The sequence below is a fragment of the Esox lucius genome, chromosome 5 (assembly GCF_011004845.1).
Source record: "Esox lucius isolate fEsoLuc1 chromosome 5, fEsoLuc1.pri, whole genome shotgun sequence".
NCBI lineage: Eukaryota > Metazoa > Chordata > Actinopteri > Esociformes > Esocidae > Esox > Esox lucius.
In genome coordinates, this window is record NC_047573.1 from 27,090,625 (window position 1) to 27,111,955 (window position 21,331).

At 40.5% G+C, this 21,331-nt stretch overlaps 1 protein-coding gene across 3 annotated transcripts in view; it reads right to left on the reverse strand.

The window, feature by feature from the left end:
- Positions 1-1,518: 1,518 nt before the first annotated feature.
- The window catches only part of LOC105005969 (SH3 and cysteine-rich domain-containing protein 2), a 40,858-nt gene continuing 21,045 nt past the window's right edge, over positions 1,519-21,331 (reverse strand). The window contains exons 4-12 of one of the 3 annotated variants that reach the window (XM_034292154.1): positions 18,910-18,994; positions 16,641-16,756; positions 13,233-13,302; positions 7,937-7,992; positions 7,711-7,776; positions 7,534-7,622; positions 6,833-6,884; positions 5,534-5,671; positions 1,519-5,443 (exon numbers count right to left, since the gene is read on the reverse strand). In XM_034292154.1, the coding sequence (XP_034148045.1) occupies positions 5,345-5,443; positions 5,534-5,671; positions 6,833-6,884; positions 7,534-7,622; positions 7,711-7,776; positions 7,937-7,992; positions 13,233-13,302; positions 16,641-16,756; positions 18,910-18,994 (771 nt within the window). In that variant the 3' untranslated portion in view covers positions 1,519-5,344. The remainder of the gene's footprint in view (positions 5,444-5,533; positions 5,672-6,832; positions 6,885-7,533; positions 7,623-7,710; positions 7,777-7,936; positions 7,993-13,232; positions 13,303-16,640; positions 16,757-18,909; positions 18,995-21,331) is intronic. The other 2 variants (XM_020046402.2, XM_010864254.3) reach the window with 2 other exon arrangements.

Here is a 21,331-nt window from a genome sequence, read left to right on the forward strand (position 1 = left end):
TCTGCTAAGGGGAAAGGACAACATCACCGCATCAAAGGGACGATGGACAGGGCCAAGTACCGTCAAATCTTGGGTGAGAACCTCCTTCCCTCTGCCAGGGCATTGAAAATGGGTCGTGGATGGGTATTCCAGCATGACAATGACCCAAAACACACGGCCAAGGCAACAAAGGAGTGGCTCAAGAAGAAGCACATTAAGGTCTTGGAGTGGCCTAGCCAGTCTCCAGGCCTTAATCCCATAGAAAATTTGTAGAGGGAGCTGAATGTTCGAGTTGCCAAACGTCAGCCTCGAAAGCTTAATGATTTGGAGAAGATCTGCAAAGAGGAGTGGAACACAATCCCTCCTGAGATGTGTGAAAAACTGGTGGACAACTACCAGAAACATCTGACCTCTGTGATTGCCATCAAGGGTTTTGCCAATAAATACTAAGTAATGTTTTGCAGAGGGGTCGAATACTTATGTCCCTTATTAAAATGCAAATCAATTTATGACATTTTTGACATGCGTTTTTTTCTGGATTGTTTTGTTGTTATTCTGTCTCTCACTGTTCAAATAAACCTACCATTAAAATTATAGACTGATACTTTCTTTGTCAGTGGGGAAACCTACAGAATCAGCAGGGGATCAAATAATGTTTTCCCTCACTGTACCACCCATTTCACAATCAATTATTCAAATTGTTCATATTTTTTGAAAGAATGTTTGAGACCATGAATTATTCTAAATAGCACTACAAATACAACTAGTCCTATATTGAAAAATGCACACACGCACAAAAAATGTGTACACAGAATGAGCACAAATACACACACACAAACACTCTCGCCTGCCAGCGGGTCTCATTCAATGCCAATTAGATTAATTGGGAACTAATTGGGTTATTTGGTCTCATTAAGGAGAGCAAACTTCCTGAGCTCTGCTGTGTCACCCTGTAAGTCTCTGAGGAGTGTCATTGTCAACATAGCATTCTATCTTCATGAGAAAGAGGGATGGCATGTCTTACACAGCCATCCATAAGGTTTTCGTGAAACAGCTCCAAATTAGTCCAAATTACATCATATTAAGTGATTGAAGTGAGACGGTCCTAACCCATTATAGAAAATGAGACCGATAATTCTTTGCTAACTGTGCTTCCTTTATAGAAATGTGCCAAGCTCTAAAACTTTGTATAGTTATCAGTAATGGAACTTTTTAAATTCCAGTTTAGGCAGTGCAATATAATGTACTAAAATTGCCATGTACACATACATAAGGCTCCAACCACTAAGGAGTGGACTGAACAAGTATAATATTCCTGTCAGTTGAGTTCTACTACCTAAGGGAGAATGTTGTAGGATGCTTAACATGTTACTACTCCAACATCATGAAATCCGACACTTTTCTATTTGGATTCAAAAGAAGCGGAGCAAAATATGCCTTTGATTTGACTGGCTGAGGTGTCTGAGACACCCTATCATGACAAGACAGCAAGCTAATATCGACATAATAAAAGGAATAAAAAAACAAAACAGTTGCTGATTGATTTGATGGAATTTTATTGACATTTGCAGGTCACAGTCAAGTTGGCCACGCAGGAAGGTGTTTGTGCCAATTTTACAGCTTGACGCTAAATGAATCTTACAGCTTGACGCTAAAGTGACATGTACATTGAACTAAAATAGGAATAACACACACAACCATTTCAGGTTCTACCAAGTCACATTTCATATAAGGAAATTGGTAATTTGACAAAAAGTGAGTAGGTCCTAATCTATGGATTTCATATGTTAAGGAAAAATATTTTTGTGCGTATGGAAGATATCTTTATTAATTCTTATGACGTGTTATAACTTCACAGGAGAGTGTAGTTCCATTCATTCACGACTACCAAAAACAATATTGTATGTACAGTTAGGTGGCACGCACTTAGAGGCAGAACATTCCAGAAAAACAAAGGAAATTATTAGTCAGTCACGTGAATCCTAATATTTCCATAGCAACTTGCAATGTTAATAGATACATTTTATACAGTTTTTTTTACTGCTTTTTCTACCTGTTTGTTCAATAAAACATTTTTAAAACTGAAATGTCTTTCCAATGCTGGTTTGATTGTAAGTATTGATGGGATGCTTCTAACATTTTTGTTTTCCTCAAAATAATTAGCTAGGGTTTGATCACTATACAACCAACAGAGTTGGTTGTTTGTACATTTTTACACACTATATTTTTATTGTGAAAGGCTATCATACTTTGGCTGTTACGGTAGCTCATAGATATGACAATGTTAGAATTTTTGCCAGAGTTGTTGGGATGCTTATCAGATACAGAAGGGGGTTGCTTGTTCTTAAGAATGGCTCCTTGAATAGCATGTAACATAAGCTTGCAATTGGTTGATAAAACCAATAGCTAGTTGGTTGATAAAAACGATAAAATCCTCTTAGCTAAATGCAGGACAAAAAGGACACTAAACTAAGCCATCTCCTCAATGCCCAATTTGTTGTCAAGGTAGCTAGCTTACTGTTTAAAGAAACAAAATAGTTTACAAGGCAATAAAAGTGTTTGTGAGGGAACCCATAACATTTTGATAGTAAAATATTATCTCTCAAATACACCAAGTCAGCTAAATTTTATAATGGCTGTTAAATCCAAATGTAACCGTGGACTATGGTCTATTGTCCCATACAATTCTACCTACTAACATCCAGTGTAACATAGTGAATCTCCCCTAAAACATCTGAGAAATCCTTGTCAGGCCTGTAAAATCATTATTAGTAGCTATTCTTTGTGGTTACATGGATATTCAGTCACTCCAGTGATTTGGACCAATAAATTAGGACAAATAAAATACACCCCTTGACTAGTAGAATAAGTTATGATTTAGTTAGATAGCTATAGTTAGAAGTACAACAGCATTACTCGTATAATAGCCAAACAATAGTTACTACTCAAATACATATGATCTTGTAGTTACATAGGAATTTGAAAACATTATGTACAGCCTTCAGTCATTAAAAAATTGTATTATTCTCAGGTGGAATGTCATCCCCTCAGATCAAACACAACAGAAATATGATAAAAGTCAAGTGCTATATGCATGTAAACGCGTATTGAAATGCTTATTGCTCCATTAAATAGTATGTAGTATAGTGATCAGTACAGTTTCACAGTGTGTAGTTAATTGTGGACAAGATAGGTTTGGGAGAATCAGTGTTCTTCTGCTATACAGTAGAGGATTGGAGGTTTATACAGCTTACACTTTACTGCACATGCATCCATTTTTCAATGCCAAACCAACAACATCCGTGGACAATAAGCTGACCATAGAACTGAAGGGTGTTAGTTAAACAGCATTGGCCCTCAATGCAATTCAATGCTATATTATATGTATTTTATGTACACTATATATTGTATATGGAATATTTTGGTTCTTTGGACGAGCCTGAATAAAAAATATATATAATAATAATTATACAAATAGAGTGGGAACAGAGTGGGAATAGAACACAAGGTCAAGTCTACGAATCTACAAGTCTTGTAGTTGGTTATAGGTGTTCAGTGTTAATGCCAGTGTTTTAGGTATAGAATGAATGAACAAGCATTTCCAAAAACAAAGATTACCGAAGATTAGGGTCATGAGAACTGAATAGGCCTACAGTTTCTTATTCCCTAGATCTATTTACATTTGTCGTTATGAATAACTGTTTATTGCCAAGACAGCTTGTAACAGCTACTGCTGGACATCAACAGGAAGTGACATCCAGCCAGAGTAATTCCATTACTAGTTCCGCGGGATACAAGAAAACACATCTGACATTTACATAAGTGTGATATAACAGTGAGTCGCACTAACACAGAGCAACGTACAATCTGTGCATTGCTCTTAAAATAGCTAGGTGGGCCAACCCAATCAGAGTTAAGTACAAGTTCAATCAATACTACATGCTGTCTACCTTTCTGCTCAAAAACAACTAAAGAAACATGGAAAGAAACATCACCCAAAAATACCGTACATCAGAAGAGGAGTATGTGTGTAACGACATTCCACGACAATCACGTTTTACCACCTCACTAGAAAATACTCCGAAAATGTCAGACGGGGTGTGTCCAATAGATGAGGAATCAACCCTTGTGTCGGAGTGTCACATCACGCTACACTGCCTCAGTCCTGCGAGTGCTGTGACCTCTACTGCCTTCTCAGACCTCAAAGCTGTGATCACAGAGAGGGAGAGAGAGAGCGAATGTGAGACAGACTGGGGGGGCGGGGTGAAGGATTAAAACGGGTATATCAAAGAACCTCACGACAGGATTAATGTGTTTCTCCTCTCAATCTTTTCTGGCTAAACCTTTCCATAAAGTCAAGATAATTTGTATTAAAGATAATTAATGACTGGATGCTTAGAGAACTTCAAACGTCATCCATCAACTGCGTGCAGCTGGATAATGCTCCGGCAGCTAGATAATCAATTTGTGAAATGGAGCATATCAGTGTTGAGCAAAGAAGGGGGTTAAAAAAAAAACTAGACATAAACACCTGATCCTCCTAAATAGGTAAGTGGAGCATGCGTCAATACTTTGTATTCAATTCAACAATACACTTTCAATTATCATCCAAAGCCACAGTCCACTAATGAAGAATCATGAGGCTGCCTCCTATCCCAACTACCCTCTTTGGTTTGCCCCGGTGTGCTAAATAACGTCTGGCTGTACCATAAGTGCCCGGGAGGGGTGTAAGCTGACGACCTCGAAGTAAAAGTGCTTCGTCGCAACAAGCTGCTACAATAAAATGCTACAGAACCTGAAGTGCCAAAAAACATCCACATTTCACATTAAATCCAAAAGGTCCCTCTGGAATTCTCTAAAGAATTCATTGTGAGTGTCCGCTCTAATGCCCAGTCGGGGAAAATGCCTGTGTTCTCTGCCTTGGGTCCAGCAGAAGCGGCCCCTGCTTCGATCGTGAGATACCCATGAATCCACGCACCGCCCGCCACAGTCACGCCCCCTAGCTGCAGGGAAACTGTTAGCGTCAGCGACGTTGTGCAGTGCGTGTGCGCGGTGTGTGTGTGAGAGCAGGTGAGAGAGTGTGAGGGCACACCACATGTGAAGCAGCCAGCTCAACAGAAGCCCCTTCCCCCCATTTCTCTTGGGTGGATTCTTGCATCGGCCCAAGCGAAGCTGCCAAAGCGATTCCAGCACGTGTGCACCATGCTCTCCCTCTCTCATCATTTTCTGGCAGAGGCGGTAGGTTCCGTTTCCACATCCAGGGGGGTAGCGGCCGGTGAGGTGCAAGGGGGACGCTCCCAAAACAGGCTGGTCTTCTTGGTGGGACGAGGGTCCGCAAACACAGAATTTCCCTCTTTAACCGAAGTCATATTTCTAGAAGGTACTTGGAAGGGACTAGTCCTCTTTTCTTGCCGCTACTCAGCTTTAGGAAACCGTCAATCTCTTCGTTTTTCCCCACGCAGATCTAGTGAGGACAGAGGGGTGTGTTTAGCCGGCTTGTGCGCTCGGGGCTTCAAATGCACGGGTATGTGTGCGTTCACGTTCGTCTACAAACCTGGAAGTCTTTCACGGTCATCTGCCCTCGGTTGCGGTCACCTTGGAAAGCCCCTGTGACCTTCCACACACGCTCGCCCGGACGAACTCTTTGAACAAAGTTGGCGGGGAAGTAGCCCAGCTTGTCTTTGCTTTTCCCCTGCGAACACGTGACAACATAAGAATGATTAAAAAAACGTTTTTTAAATTTACTTTCATGTTTAAGTTGACATCCGCTTTTACAGTGCTCGTCTTAAGCTCCATTAGGGCAAACTAAAAGGCAAGGGCATACAAGTTTCATGATTACTTGCTCTACTTACTTCCTGCGCTGCTCAAAGTTTCCCATTGGTTATGTATTTTTCATTCAGTTAATTATAAAGCAGGTGGTTTTCATCCTGTATGCTGATTGGCTGTGCGCCGTGGTGTATGTAAGCAATAAGACACAGGGTCCTGTGGTATAAGGCCATTATTCCATGGCTAAGAGATGTTCTTAGGCACAATGCATTAAGTCACAAACCCTCGAGATTTTTCTAATGTTATTAGAGCAGTAATAAGTGATGTCATACCCATGGTATACGGTGTCATAAACCACGGCTATCATCCAATAAGCATTTAAGATTCAACCCACCCGGTTAATAAGTGACTGGGAAATGACACATGACACATTTTACTGTTCTAATTTGTACCAGCAATAAAGCATCCTGGGTGTTTGAGGTATATTGCCAATAAACCACAGCTAGGTGCTGTATCCAGGCACTACGCCATGTGCCTTACCCTCAAGCCCCATTTCTAAATAATAATCTTTCTCCATTTCATGCCATTTTTATCCCCTCGCAGTTCAATTCGCTCCTCTGGCCTTGCCTCATCACAGAAACATCTCAGTACACCGAGGCTACCCTCGTCCAACACCAACTTTGGTGTGTTGCGGAGCCAACTGGCACTGCCACATGCCAGCCCCGGGGGCATTGTCATTATGCCTTGACCAGCATTCAAACACCCTGCCGCAATGGCGCAGCAATGCAGTGACTTCCAGGGCCCCCCAAAGTCAATGTTCTATGATCAGCTGTGCATTTGACCAACTTAAGGTTAGATCTCTGCTTAGAGAAGCCTATTACTGCCTCCGTTGTCTGAGAGCATGTGAGACATTGTTTTCGCTGATTCAATTGGACAAATGAAAGCTATGCACTGAAGCCCCAGGGTGTCATCACTCACTTCCTCACAGGAGGACAGAAGGAAAGAAATACGCCAAAGGAAGTTCTTTTTAAAGTAGAATTAATCCAGGTTTAACAACAAATAAATGTAAAAGAAAATGTAAACCCACCTTCCACCAGTCCTCATTGGAATCATCAGTTACTTGCACTCGATCACCTGGTCTGAAAGAGAAAAAGACATGATTGACCGTACGAAAACACATACACAAAAACATACTGTACACACACACACACACACACACACACACACACACACACACACACAACTGTCCTTCCTCAGTCTCTGGCTCCAGCAGGGTTGCCAGCTCAGTCCTCCAGTGGTGACACAGATGGCTGAGAGTTGTGCTGGCACTGCATGCCTCTCTTTTATCCTACACTCACCTGCCCACTGCAACAACACCACCACCCCGCTGGCATGTGCCTCTCTCTACCCTCATCCATTCTTCATCCCTGCCCAGTCCTTTACCTCCCTACCCTCATCCATTCTTTATCCCTGCCCAGTCCTTTACCTCCCTATCCTCATCCAGTCCTCATCCCTGCCCAGTCCTTTACCTCCCTATCCTCATCCAGTCTTCATCCGCGCCCAGTCCTTTACCTCCCTATCCTCATCCCCGCCCAGTCCTTTACCATCCTCATTCATTCATTATCCCTGCCGAGTACCTCTCCCCATTCATCCATTCTTCATACCTAACCAATCTTTTAACTCTTTTCTACTGAAGATTATAATACAGCATGCATTTAAACTAAGTATTTCTGTCTGATTGTGAAAACCCACGTGTGAACACACACGCACGAAGTGGATGTAACTCACTGTAACTCCAGGTCATTTTTCTCCTGAGGTAGGAACTTATACAGAGCCACGTAGGTGTGTACGGAGTGGACATCGATGCACTTCGGGGTCTGGACACACACACCAAATAAATCAAATATGCACGTAAAAACTGCACAGGCCAGTGGAAAATCATGTAAATTAGAATTCTTTGCAAACCTGCCCTTTAAAGAAACATGAAGCATGATGAGTGGCTGAGAGACAGAGGGAGGAAAAGGAACAGAGCTGTATACATGGAGGGTTGAACCGCCAGTCACATGGAGATGGTAGAATGGCGGAGCGAGACAGAGGTTTGATAGGACAGAAAGAGAGGGAGGGTTTTAAGTATTAGTCAGGATTAAGGCCTGATGTGGGTTTTAGTTTTGTGAAAATGCTGACAACACACCTTCAAACTGACCCTGTCCTCCGAATCGGCCTTCTCACCTTCAGGAGGAGTGGGAGCTACAGAGAGATACGGGGAGGGAGAGAAGAGGGAGAGAAAAGAGGAGAGGGTGAGGAAGAGAGAGCTTATGGGGGGGGGTCTTGTCACTTTGCGGTATTGCACAAAGACAAGGTCAGTTAGTTTAAGCATACACAGTACTTTTTCTTAGCCTATCTCATCGGATTTAGAGAATATGGAAAATCACTGTTGAAGGAATTATATACACATGCAAACACACACATGCGCATTATCTTAGACACACAAATGTACACACCCACGCACGCAGGTCAGAGCCTGGGGAAAACGTGATGAGACAGCATTCGCCACAGCACTTTTTTATTGTGATATAGTTGGAAAAAACACATAGATGCAATGCATTAAAAGTGCTGGATTTTAAAAAGGAATTGCCTCAAGGTTTGTCATTTCCTGTCCGATTTCTCTGACCGCGTCTTAACCAATCTGATTCACTGAAGTCATAGGTCGGGCATACCACACTTCTCATACACTTTTTTCCCCACTTCAACATAATATATATTTAGAAAGCTTGATAACACATTACTCCTGACACACCCAAACAAGAACTCTTCAAAAAACTGTGAAGTATTGCTTGGAAACTAGATACCTTTTTCAATCAGATCAACTCTAGACAAGATATTTGCACACATTTTTTATTCCCTTCAATGAATCAATAATCATTCCATGAAGCCGTCTCATAGGGCAAGACAGTAAACCTGCATTCAGCTCATGCATAAAACCATAACCATATTGGGGTTTCTAAATAACCTTCCAAAACAATTCTAATAAAATGTTGTATTGCCTACCACACAAATTACGGGAAAGACAGGTTACTCTGACAACAACATACTGACATCAATAAAATGTACATACATTCTTAAATGCAACCAATTTTTGCCAAGGCCAATGAGAAACGTGGTGACGTATTGTACAGTACGACAACCACATTACAGCCCACCAACATTCCAGTGATACTGTTTTAAACATTGTTAGACGTCTCTGGCAGCTGTTCAACAATCACACTGACAGCCACAATAACTGTCCAATCAACTGTCAGGTATTGGCCGTGCATGCTTCCCTTTTTCGGGGTTGCCGACGGACATAACTTAGCTACTATTTTTGGTCAAATCACTAACAACTAGGGTTGCCACCTTCAATGTGGAAAAATAAGGGACACCTTGCCAGTGGCCCCAAGCCCAGGGGACACAGATGCATTGGGGAGTATGGGGGTCCTCCCCCATGAGATTTTGAGTGTAAGACGCTTCATTTCCTGCATTCTGGTGAATTTCTATGCACCAATTTGTGGTTTTTATGCCTCATTGTCAAAGTCCTCTGCCACTGTGAACATGAATGTAATGGAAACAGAGTCAATAAGAGTAAAGAACAGTTAAATCAATTATATTAAGGATTAAAACAGATATTAGACATGGGCAATATGTTTGTTCTTTCAAAATAAACTATTTTCTGTTGCTATTTTTTCTGTTGCTGCTCCCAAGTCTCCCAACCCACGTTAAGTCCCACTCCACCAATGAAAATGTTAAATCAAATTTAAAGACCCATCATTTTTTCTCTTGCTTCTAGTTCAGTCTGAGGTTGTCCCTTGGTTTTAATCAAGTCCACTCTTTACTTATTTTTAACGTCCTCTTACTGTGTGTTAATCTGTTGTTGGTTTTATAAAAATGTTCTTTACTTTTTATTGTATTTCTTTGATCTGGATTTTATAATTTTAGTTGTCTTAAGTGTTTTCCATGTATTATATGCAGGGTTGGGTAAGTTACTTTTTAAATGTAATATGTTATAGTTACAAGTTACCTGTCCACATTTGTAATCAGTAATGTAACCTTTTGATTACTCAAACTGAATTACTTTTAGATTACTTTAATATTAAAAAGGCATTAGAAAACAAATAGGAATAGCCTATAACCAACCTTTTGCGGGATCAATCAATGTTAGAGTTTGCATAGCTGGCCAAAATTTGTATTTGCATTATACCTTGTCGGTTATGTACAGTGCCTTTGGAAAGGGTTTCTAAACCATTGCATTCTACTTCAATATCATTGGGCAACATCTCTACATTACACACACACACACACACACACACACACAAGGTCTGTCAATCATTCCAATTAATCCAATAACCCTTGTTCTTCCAGAATCTGACTTTTTATCTGAACATAACCCAAAATCTAAGGATGTGTTTACCTATTCTGTTATTTGTGTTGTATTCATGTTTTCTATTGCTTCAAAACATCATTGAAAAATAAATGGCAATTTCCCGAAAAGGGTATTGACATTATTGTATATAAAAATCAGGATATCCGAAGCTTTTCGTTCGTACACTCAATCAGCAGTAGTCTGTTTTGCTACATGACCACCAACATTGTCAAAACGTGGCAGAAACCCCATGCACGCGAATGCACATTTCCAATCGTGAACACCCGCACACAAATACTAAATAGTTTCCTAAGTATTAAATAGTTTCCTATGTGACTGGATGTCTAGTGGGCATTGAAGCAGTTGCACAACCTGTGAGAGCTCCTTCTGAAAAGCATGCAAAGCTTTCCTCTCACCAGGAAATCATTGAACTTGAGAAGGAAAGATGTATTTTGGACTTTGAAAATGCTAAGCAACAAAAATAAGTCCTGATTCTTCAAAGGCAAAGGCTACCGAATTTGAGCAAGCTACAACCACAGGAGCCACTTGAAAAAATGATGTAATCATATCAAATGTATTTATTTGTAAAATGTCTATTTCAATCAAATTGGAAGTCTCTTCAGATGAGTTCCTCCCTGTATGGATCGGAAAATAAGAAGCATATTAGTTATTAAGTACAATTTAAGTTATACAAGTGCACATACACATCACTCAAAATATATAATAATAATAATATAATAATAATATATTCAAAGCCAATGCTTACCTTAATTAAGCTGCACGGTGGTTTTCAATCAGTGTTCTCACAGCATTGCCATTTGCATTTACAACATTCTGTACTGGAGCATCTTCCAGGTCTTCATCCTCAAGTGGGTTCTCATCCTCCTCTGGTAGCTCATCTCCTACCCTCTTCCCAAAGTTGTATAACACAGCTACTGCTACAATGATGATCAGGGTAGTGTCCAACTTGGTGCAGAGTCCCAACTGTAAACATGGAAATCGCCGCTTCCACACCCCAAACCCTCTCTCAATTAGCCCTCTTGTTTTAATGTGAGAGTAGTTGTAGTTTTTCTCTGCCTGCGTCTGAGGGTTCAAAAGAGGAGTCATCAGGTATGAGCGACATGCATAGCCGTTGTCAACAGTCGTGTGGATCCTGGCCTTTCTTGCAACAATGTGTGTGATCTTGGCCTGGTCATCACTCACAACTTGGACATTAATTGAGCAGTAGCCCTTTCAATTACAAAAAAGTTCCCCATTCTCCCCACCTGGGTTAGTAATTGGAATGTGGGTGCAGTCAATAGCTCCAATTACTCAAGGAAAACCTGCTCTCCTGTAAAATCCAGCTGTTATCTCCCTCCTTGGTACGAATTGAATATACTGACCCTTTAAACATTTAAAATTCTACAGAGAGTGGACTTCAAAAAGATCCCTGTCAAGCATTTGAAAAGACCCTGTAGCGTAGAAAACGCAAAGCTACTAGGAGCTGGAGAATAGGTGGCACAGCAGAGTTCCTATCACTTCCATGCTTGATAGCTGGTCCAACCTTCCCATTGAGGTATAAGACAGACTTTTTTGTAAATCTATACCGCTGGGAAAACTCACTATTGTTATAAAATTCCATTGGGTTTAACCTGTCTCAAATTTTCCTGCGAGGAACTCTTTCTTCTATTCCCATCCAACGAAGATATGCCGCCATGTTGTCCATAAAACTGAAATTAACCAGACATAAACCTCCACCAGGGGTGGTTTAAATATAACTGCCAATCCATCGTTAAACTAGGTTTAGAATTACTGGCGCAACAAATTTGAATTTAATCTAGGTTTATGTGGAAATTAAACTGTGATTGCCAAAGGTTTAGATTTAACCAGGATGAATTGTAAACTACATTTAAACTAAGTTTAAGTTTGGTGTAACAGGATTTGTCGATAAACCTTGATTTAATCCATTATAAAATGTACACCATGTTGGTGCAACCCAGCATGAATCTCAGTAACCAGGGCAACGACGACGTTGAGTGACACAGAACTCGCCGGTCACTGTAATTTAATACCTCTCTGTTATGTCACATGAAACTCTTTTGGTTTTATTATTACTCGTGTCAATCCACGCTAGTGAAAACTTACAGTAGGGTGTTCACGAAAATACAAGACAAATCGCGTGATTGATTCTGTAAGGGACAGTGCATTTTATTTTTCAATACGGCATGATCCCATTTTATATGGAATGGGTGGCAACCCTACAACAACATGTTTAGAAAATGAAGTAAACATTGTTGATAAATGATGCTCTCCATTCGCCAGTTTTACATTTAATAATTTGTATTTCTTTGGGAGCGGAGAGACGGCCTGAATATGTGGCTTATTATAGCATGTTTAGGTGCCTGTTCAACAGATAGATTTTCTGTTGGATTTTGGTTGCTGAATGCGCTGGCTGGGTTCAAGCCTGTTACACCTCATGTGGGTCTGCTATGATTCCGATAAGAACCAGTTTTGCCTGATGGGAGCTGATTTCTGAATACGGCCAGTTCAAAGTCTACATGGCATTGTAAATATAATTGTTTTGCAGGTTTATCGCAATGAGCATCACCTCCAGTGTGTAAATAAATGAATCTGCCGTTTACTCATCCTGCCCTCCTCCCACTGAATCTTTGTCTTTTTGACTGTGACGCTGTTTATAAAGTGACACGTAACAATAAAATTCTTATCTAGTTGACCACACACGGCAACTGCTGTACATTTATTATAATAAATGGGAGTTTTAAGTCCTTTAGGCCTAACCACTGCTCGGTGGACTAACTGGTTAAAGCAGTTTTTTTGTTTTTCACCAGATGACCTGTTTGGACAAAAACTCTGTTCATCCAGGCCGATATTTAACGCTTTTTCATCAGATGAAGGAAGATACTGTACGAGTCTGGAGATAAGATATTTGATCAGGAAAAACAACCCCAGTATTTGTGTTTGTCACACCACTCCAGGAACTTATGGGGGAATATCTTGACTCAGCAATTTAAATGGATTTGGGGAGAGTGGGGTAGTGTTAGGTAAAATGTTGAGGGTCGTATAAATTAAAGGAGATTTGGGGTCGACTCACTCTCGGTCTCCGAGACAAACTCCTCTTCAGCGATTGGTTGTGTTTCCAGTCCCTCTTCCACTCTCTCCACCTATTGTCGACAAGAACAGGGACCATGTCACGGTACTGTTGGAATTAAACTTGGTCTGAAAGCGCCTGTACAGTAGATATAAAAAGTCTACACACCCCTGTGAAAATGGCAAGTTTTTGTGATGTAAAAGAATGAGACAAGATAAATCAACTTTTTCCACTTTTAATGTGACCTATAATGGGAAAAATGCAATTGAAAAACAAAAGGTTTTTGTGATGTAAAAGAATGAGACAAAGATAAATCATGTCAGAACCTTTTCCACTTTTAATGTGACGTATAATGTGAACAATTCAATTGAAAAACAAACTGAAATCTTCGAGGGGGAAAAATAAAAACCTTACAATAACCTGGTTGCATAAGTGTGCAGACGCTCTTATAATTGGGGACGTGGCTGTGTTCAGAATTAACCAATCACATTCAAAATCATGTTAAATAGAAGTCATTACACACCTGCCTTCATTTAAAGTGACACTGATTAATCACAGATAAAGTTCAGCTGTTCTACATTTTCTAAGTTGCATCTCAGAGCAAAAGTCATGGTCTGCAGAGAGGTTCCAAAGCATCAGACGGATCTCATTGTTGAAAGCTATCAGTCAGGAGAAGAGTACAAAATCATTTCCAAAGCGTTTAAAATACCATGGAACACAGTGAAGACAGTCATCATCAAGTGGAGAAAATATGGCACAACAGAGACATTACCAAGAACTGGACATCCCTCCACAATTGATGAAAAGGCGAGAAGAAAACTGGTCAGGGAGGCTTCCAAGAGGCCTACAGCAACATTAAAGGAACTGCAGGAATTTCTGGCAAGTACTGGCTGTGTGCTACATGTGTCAACAATCTCCTGTATTCTTCATATGAATTGGCTATGGGGTAGGGTGGCAAGACAGAAGCCTTTTCTTACAAAGAAAAACATCCAAGCCTGGCTGACGTTTGCAAAAACAAACATCAAGTCCCCCAAAAGCATGTGAGAAAATGTGTTATGGTCTGATGAAACCAAGGTTGAACTTTTTGGCCATAATTCCAAAAGGTATGTTTGGCGCAAAAACAACACTGCACATCACCCAAAGAACACCATACCCACAGTGTAGCATGGTGGTGGCAGCATCATGCTTTGGGGCTGTTTTTCTTCAGCTGGAACAGGGGCCTTAGTCAGGGTAGACAGCATTATGAACAGATCCAAATACCAGGAAATTTGGGCACAAACCCTTCAGGCATCCGTTAGAAAGCTGAAGATGAAGAGGAAGTTCATCTTTCAGCACGACAACAACCCAAAGCACACATACAAATCCACAAAAGCATGGCTTCACCAGAAGAAGATTAACATTTTGTAATGGCCCAGCCAGAGCCCAGACCTAAATCAAATTGAACATCTGTGGGGTGATCTAAAGAGGGATGTGCACAGGAGATGTCCTCGCAATCTGACAGATTTGAAGTGCTTTTGCAAAGAAGAGTGGGCAAATATTGCCACGTCAAGATGTGCCATGCTAATGGACTCCTACCCAAAAAGACTGAGTGCTGTAATAAAATCAAAAGGTCACACTTATGCAACCATGTTATTGTGAGTTTTTGTTTTTGTTTAGTTTTTTCTCCTCAAAGATTTCAGTTTGTTTTTCAATTGAATTGTTCACTTTATAGGTCACATTAAAGGTGGAAAAAGGTCTGATATGATTTATCTTTGTCTCATTCTTTTACATCACAAGAACCTGGCATTTTTACAGGGGTGTGTAGACTTTTTATATCCACTGTATATGAAAACATTGCGGTTAATGAAGCGTGCACACCTACATTTAGGTCCGTAAATATTTGGACACTGACACAATTTTCATACTTTTGGCTCTGTACGCCATCAGAATGGATTTGAAATGAAACAACCAAGATGCAATTGAAGTGCAGACTTTCAGCTTTAATTCAAGGGGCTGGACAAAAATATCGTATGAAACGTTTAGGAATTGCAACCATTTTTATACACAGTCCCCATATTTCAGGGGCTCTAATGTAATTGGACACATTTACATAATCATAAATACAATTTTCATTTTTAATACTTTGTCGAGAATCCTTTGCAGGCAATGACTGATTGAAGTCTGGAACGCATTGACATCATGAATCGCTGGGTTTCCTCCTTTTTATGCTTTCCCAGGTCTTTACTGCAGCTGTCTTCAGCTGTTGTTTGTTCGTGGGTCTTTATGCCTTAAGATTTATCTTCAGCAAGTGAAATGCATGCTTGATCAGGTTGAGATCAGGTGATTGACTCGGCCATTACAGAATATGCCACTTCTTTGCCTTAAAAAACTCCCGGGTTGCTTTTGCAGTATGTTTTGGGTCATTGTCCATCTGTAAAGTGAAGCACCGTCCAATCAACTTAACTGAATTTGTCTGAATCTGAGCAGACAATATATCCCTATACACTTCAGCATTCATCAGGCTGCTCCTGTCTTCTGTCACACCATCAATAAACATCAGTGACCCAGTGCCATTGGAAGCCATGCATGTCCATGCCATCACGCTGCCTCCATCATGTTTTACAGATGATGTGGTATGCTTGGGATCATGAGCCGTTCCAAGCCTTCTACATAAATTTTTCTTCCCATCATTCTGGTATAGGTTGATCTAAGTATAATCTGTCAAAAGAATGCTGTTCCAGAACTGGGCTGGGTTTTTTTAAATGTTTTTTAGCAAAGTCTAATGTGGCCTTTCTATTCTTGAGGCTTATGAATGATTTGCACCTTGAGGTGAACCCTCTGTATTTCCTCTCATGAAGTCTTCTCTTTATGGTAGACTTGGATAATGATATCCCTACCTCCTGGAGACAGTTCTTCACTTGGCTGGATGTTGTGAAGGGTTTTTTATTTACCCTAGAACGGATGCTACAATCATCCACCACTGTCTTCCGTGGACATCCAGGCCTTTTTTGTGTTGCTCCTGGAGGCACTGGTTGTGGGTTCACAGCAACAGCTTTGTGGGTTCAAAGCTTGTGGGTTCACAGCAACAGCTTCCAAATGCCAATGCCACACCTGGAATCAACTCAACCTTTTACCTGCTTAATATATGAAGAAATAATTAAGGAATAGCCCACACCTGTCCATGAAAGAGCTTTTGAGTCAATTGTCCAATAACTTTTGTTCCTTGGAAAAAAGATGGGGCTACATATTAAAGAGCTGTAATTCCTAAACCCAGCCTCCAATATTGATGTGAATACCCTCAAATTAAAACTGAGAGACTGCACTTTAAGCGCATATTCATTATTTAACTGTTACTTTAATATATTTTGGTAACCTGTGTCAGTATCCAAATATCTCCGGACTTAACTGTACGTGGGTGTGAAAGATGATTACCTCATGACTGGGGGAGTCTGTGTTGATGCCCCCACAGCTGGATCGACCCATCTGTGCCAGCGACGTCCCATACCGCAGGGCCTCATACACAGGGTCCACTCTCCCTTTACTGGACTCTGGAAATGTCAGCACGGTAAAAACAATGATACTAAAGAAGGTTAATCTCTCTCACCCAGGATGCTCTATTGGCAATATACAGTAGATATAAAAAGTCTACAAACCCCTGTTAAAATGCAAGGTTTTTGTGATGTAAAAGAATGAGACAAAGATAAATCATGTCAGAACCTTTTCCACTTTTAATGTGACCTATAATGTGAACAATTCAATTGAAAAACAAACTGAAATCTTCGAGGGGGAAAAATAAAAACCTTACAATAACCTGGTTGCATAAGTGTGCACACCCTCTTATAATTGGGGACTTGGCTGTGTGCAGAATTAACCAATCACATTCAAAATCATGTTAAATAGAAGTCATTAGACACCTGCCATCATTTAAAGTGACTCTGATTAATCACAAATCATTTTCAGCTGTTCTAGTAGGATTTTCCTGACATTTTCTAAATTGCATCTCAGAGCAAAAGTCATGGTCTGCAGAGAGTTTCCAAAGCATCAGACGGATCTCATTTTTGAAAGATATCAGTCAGGAGAAGGGTACAAAATAATTTCCAAAGCATTAGATATACAATGGAACACAGTGAAGACAGTAATCATCAAGTGGAGAAAATATGGCACAACAGAAACATTACCAAGAACTGGACATCCCTCCACAATTGATAAAAAGACGAGAAGAAAACTGGTCAGGGTGGCTTCCAAGAGGCCTAAAGCAACATTAAAGGAACTGCAGGAATTTCTGGCAAGTACTGGCTGTGTGCCACATGTGTCAACAATCTCCTGTATTCTTCATATGAATGGGCTATGGGGTAGGGTGGTAAGACGGAAGCCTTTTCTTACAATGAAAAACATGTAAGCCCGGATGAAGTTTTCAAAAACAAACATCAAGTCCCCCAAAAGCATGTGGGAAAATGTGTTATGGTCTGATGAAACCAAGGTTGAACTTTTTGGCCATAATTCCAAAAGGTATGTTTGGCGCAAAAACAACACTGCACATCACCCAAAGAACACCATACCCACAGCGAAGCATGGTGGTGGCAGCATCATGCTTTGGGGCTGTTTTTCTTCAGCTGGACCCTGACCAGGGCCTTAGTCAGGGTGGAGGGAATTATGAACAGATCCAAATACTAGGGAATTTTGGAACAAAACCCTTCAGGCATCCGTTAGAAAGCTGAAGATGAAGTTCACCTTTCAGCACGACAACGACCCAAAGCACACATACAAATCCACAAAAGCATGGCTTCACCAGAAGAAGATTAACATTTTGGAATGGCCCAGCCAGAGCCCAGACCTGAATCCAATTGAACATCTGTGGGGTGATATGAAGAGGGATATGCACAGGAGATGTCCTCGCAATCTGACAGATTTGGAGTGCTTTTGCAAAGAGGACTGGGCAAATATTGCCACTTCAAGATGTGCCATGCTAATAGACTCCTACCCATGAAGACTGAGTGCTGTAATAAAATCAAAAGGTGCTTCAACTAAGTATTAGTTTAAGGGTGTGCACACTTATGCAACCAGATTATTGTGAGTTTTTCAGGTAATTTGTTTCCCCCTCAAAGATTTCAGTTTGTTTTTCAATTGAATTGTTCATGTTATAGGTCATATTAAAGGTGGAAAAACTTATTTTACTTTATTTATCTTTGTTTCATTCTTTTACATCACAAGAACCTGGCATTTTACAGGGATGTGTAGACTTTTTATATCCACTGTACCACATATACCATTCTAATACCGGTTTGTATTGATATTACAAACCGGACAAAGAATAGTAAAACATTTGTTATGTCCCACCCGTGGTATACGGCACCTAATAAACCGCATGGTTTGAATCATAAATGCTAATTGGATGATAGCCGTGGTATATGAAACCGTATACCACGGGTATGGCATCACTTATTACTGCTGTAATAACACTAGAAAAATATTTAAAAGGCAACTTGGGGGTTTGTAACTCAATGCGTTGTGCCTAAGAACATCTCTTAGCCATGGTATAATAGCCTTATACCACAGCAACCCATGTCTTATTGTTTACATACACCACAGTGCACAGCCAATCAGCATAAAGGATGAAAACCACCTGCTTTATAATTAACAATTTGAAAATGTTTATTACTCCTTGCACCTAAGAAAAATACACACGCGCTCTCCTGCTCACCTTGCGATGGTAGGACTTCCTTGACCACTCCTAGCATGTCGTTAGTCAGGAGAGGGGAGCTGAAGTTCCGTTTAAAGGCTCCCGTCTGTCAGGACAGGAAAGAGCGATGAGAGGAGGAGGAGGAGAGAGGGGGGAGAGGGGAAGGAGAGAGAAATGAAAAAGAAGAGGATGAGAGAGACAGAAGACGGGGGAGGAGAGACGAGATAAACAAGAGTCATTTGAGAAGCTACAAGTAAAACAAAAAGAAATTCAACAGACTTTCCCACCATTACGTTTAGGAAGGAAGCACAAAAGGGTGTATGTGAGAGTGTGTACGTGTGTAAAGGTGTGTGCGCACGTAGCCACATGTTCGTGTGTGCAAGCGTGCACGTGAAGGAATTCCTGTATTTGGGCACACGAAGGGGATGCTGACTGTGTATGACAGTCCCTTGGCAGTCTCTGGCTCGTGGGTCACCGAAGGTTGAACAGGCAGGCAGGTGGAACTCTATTCTTAGCCATGCACATATGAAATTAACTGTACCTGCACTCTCCACTCATGTCTATCAGAGGAGCGACGCTCACACTTAAACCTGACGACAGTTATACCAGTCCAGAATTGAAAATCACCAACTACCAAGCTGTTCTCCAAAGCAGTTAGGTCCAAAATAGCCGTGGACGTGTGAGACGATGAATCACTTTGAGATTTTGCAATAGGTAGAGGATGGGACTCAACAGTAGATGTGAGCTGGGTTTGACAGAGTTGACATAGAAGGGAAGCTGTGTTGTTTTGTGTTGTTGTTTCCGGTATGATGTCTACCCAATGCAGTACAGCTTTTCGTTCATCTGTGCTAAATAATAATGAATGAATGAGAGCTTATACAGAAAGGAGTGCTGAAGAGTTGAATTCACCCACTCCTGTGGTCTTGGCTTTAGTTCAGCTAACTAGGATCTACCAGTAATACCAGTAATACTAGTTACTACCAGTAATTTAACAAAGTTACCAGAATATGTTGAATAATACACTGCATGGTACCGATGGACAGATTCGTAATTTACACTAAACAAAACAAACAAAAAATGAAGCAATTTGTCTATTATGAGATTTAATTAGAACATATAATTCAAAAACAACTGCCTTTTCTTTTTTTTACGACAAAGATGTATTAGCACACATAGTAACAAAAATAACAGTATGTTAAAAGGCCAATGGATATGATAAATTATGCACAATCATTGATAGTTACTAAAACCTGGTAGCCTAATGGCAAACACTGAGCTTTACTAATGACATTCCCTGGCCCTGAGAACATATCACCAACAGTCTTGCATTGAGAAATGTTTAACAGAATAACTGGGCAGGGTCTTCAGCAAATACGGCCAAACATGCTCAAGTAAGGTGAAACAGGATGAGTGACCATACCCAATATGGTTTTGTTTTCTACATCTATAATTTAACTTAGTGTTATATCTTGACAAAACATATCTAATGAAATCACATGGGCTCTGAGATAAAGTTTGAACGTTACTCTTCTTCCTCTATTAGTACACTCAACATAATAACGTCATACCCATAAAAAGTCTACACACCCGTGTTAAAATGACAGGTTCTTGTGATGTAAAAGAATGAGACAAAGATAAATCATGTCAGAACTTTTTCCACCTTTAATGTGACCTATAACGTGAACAATTCAATTGAAAAACCAACAGAAATCTTTGAGAAAAAACTAACAAAAAAACTCACAATAACCTGGTTGCGTAGGTGTGCACACCCTTAAACTAATATTTTGTTGAAGCACCTTTTGATTTTATTACAGCACTATTTTTGGGTAGGAGTCTATTAGCATGGCACATCTTGACGTGGCAATATTTGCCCACTCTTCTTTGCAAAAGCGCTTCAAATCTGTCAGATTGCGAGGACATCTCCTGTGCACAGCCCTCTTCAGATCACCCCACAGATGTTCAATTGGATTCAGGTCTGTGCTCTGGCTGGGCCATTCCAAAACATTAATCTTCGTGTGGGGAAGCCATACATTTGTGGATTTGGATGTGTGCTTTGGTCGTTGTCATGCTGAAAGGTGAACGTCATCTTCAGCTTTCTAACAGATGACTGAAGATTTTGTGCCAAAATTGCCTGTTCATAATTCCCTCCACCCTGACTAAGGCCCTGGTTCCAGCTGAAGAAAAACAGCCTCAAAGCATGATGCTGCCACCATCATGCTTCACTTTGTGTATGGTGTTATTTGAGTAATGTGCAGTGTTATTTTTGGCCAAAAAAGTTCAACCTTGGTTTCATCAGACCGTAACACATGTTCCCACGTGCTTTTGGGAGACTTGATGTTTGTTTTTGCAAACTTCAGCCGGGCTTGGATGTTTTTCTTTGTAAGAAAAGACTTCCGTCTTGCCACCCTACCCCATAGCCCATTCATATGAAGAATACCTGAGA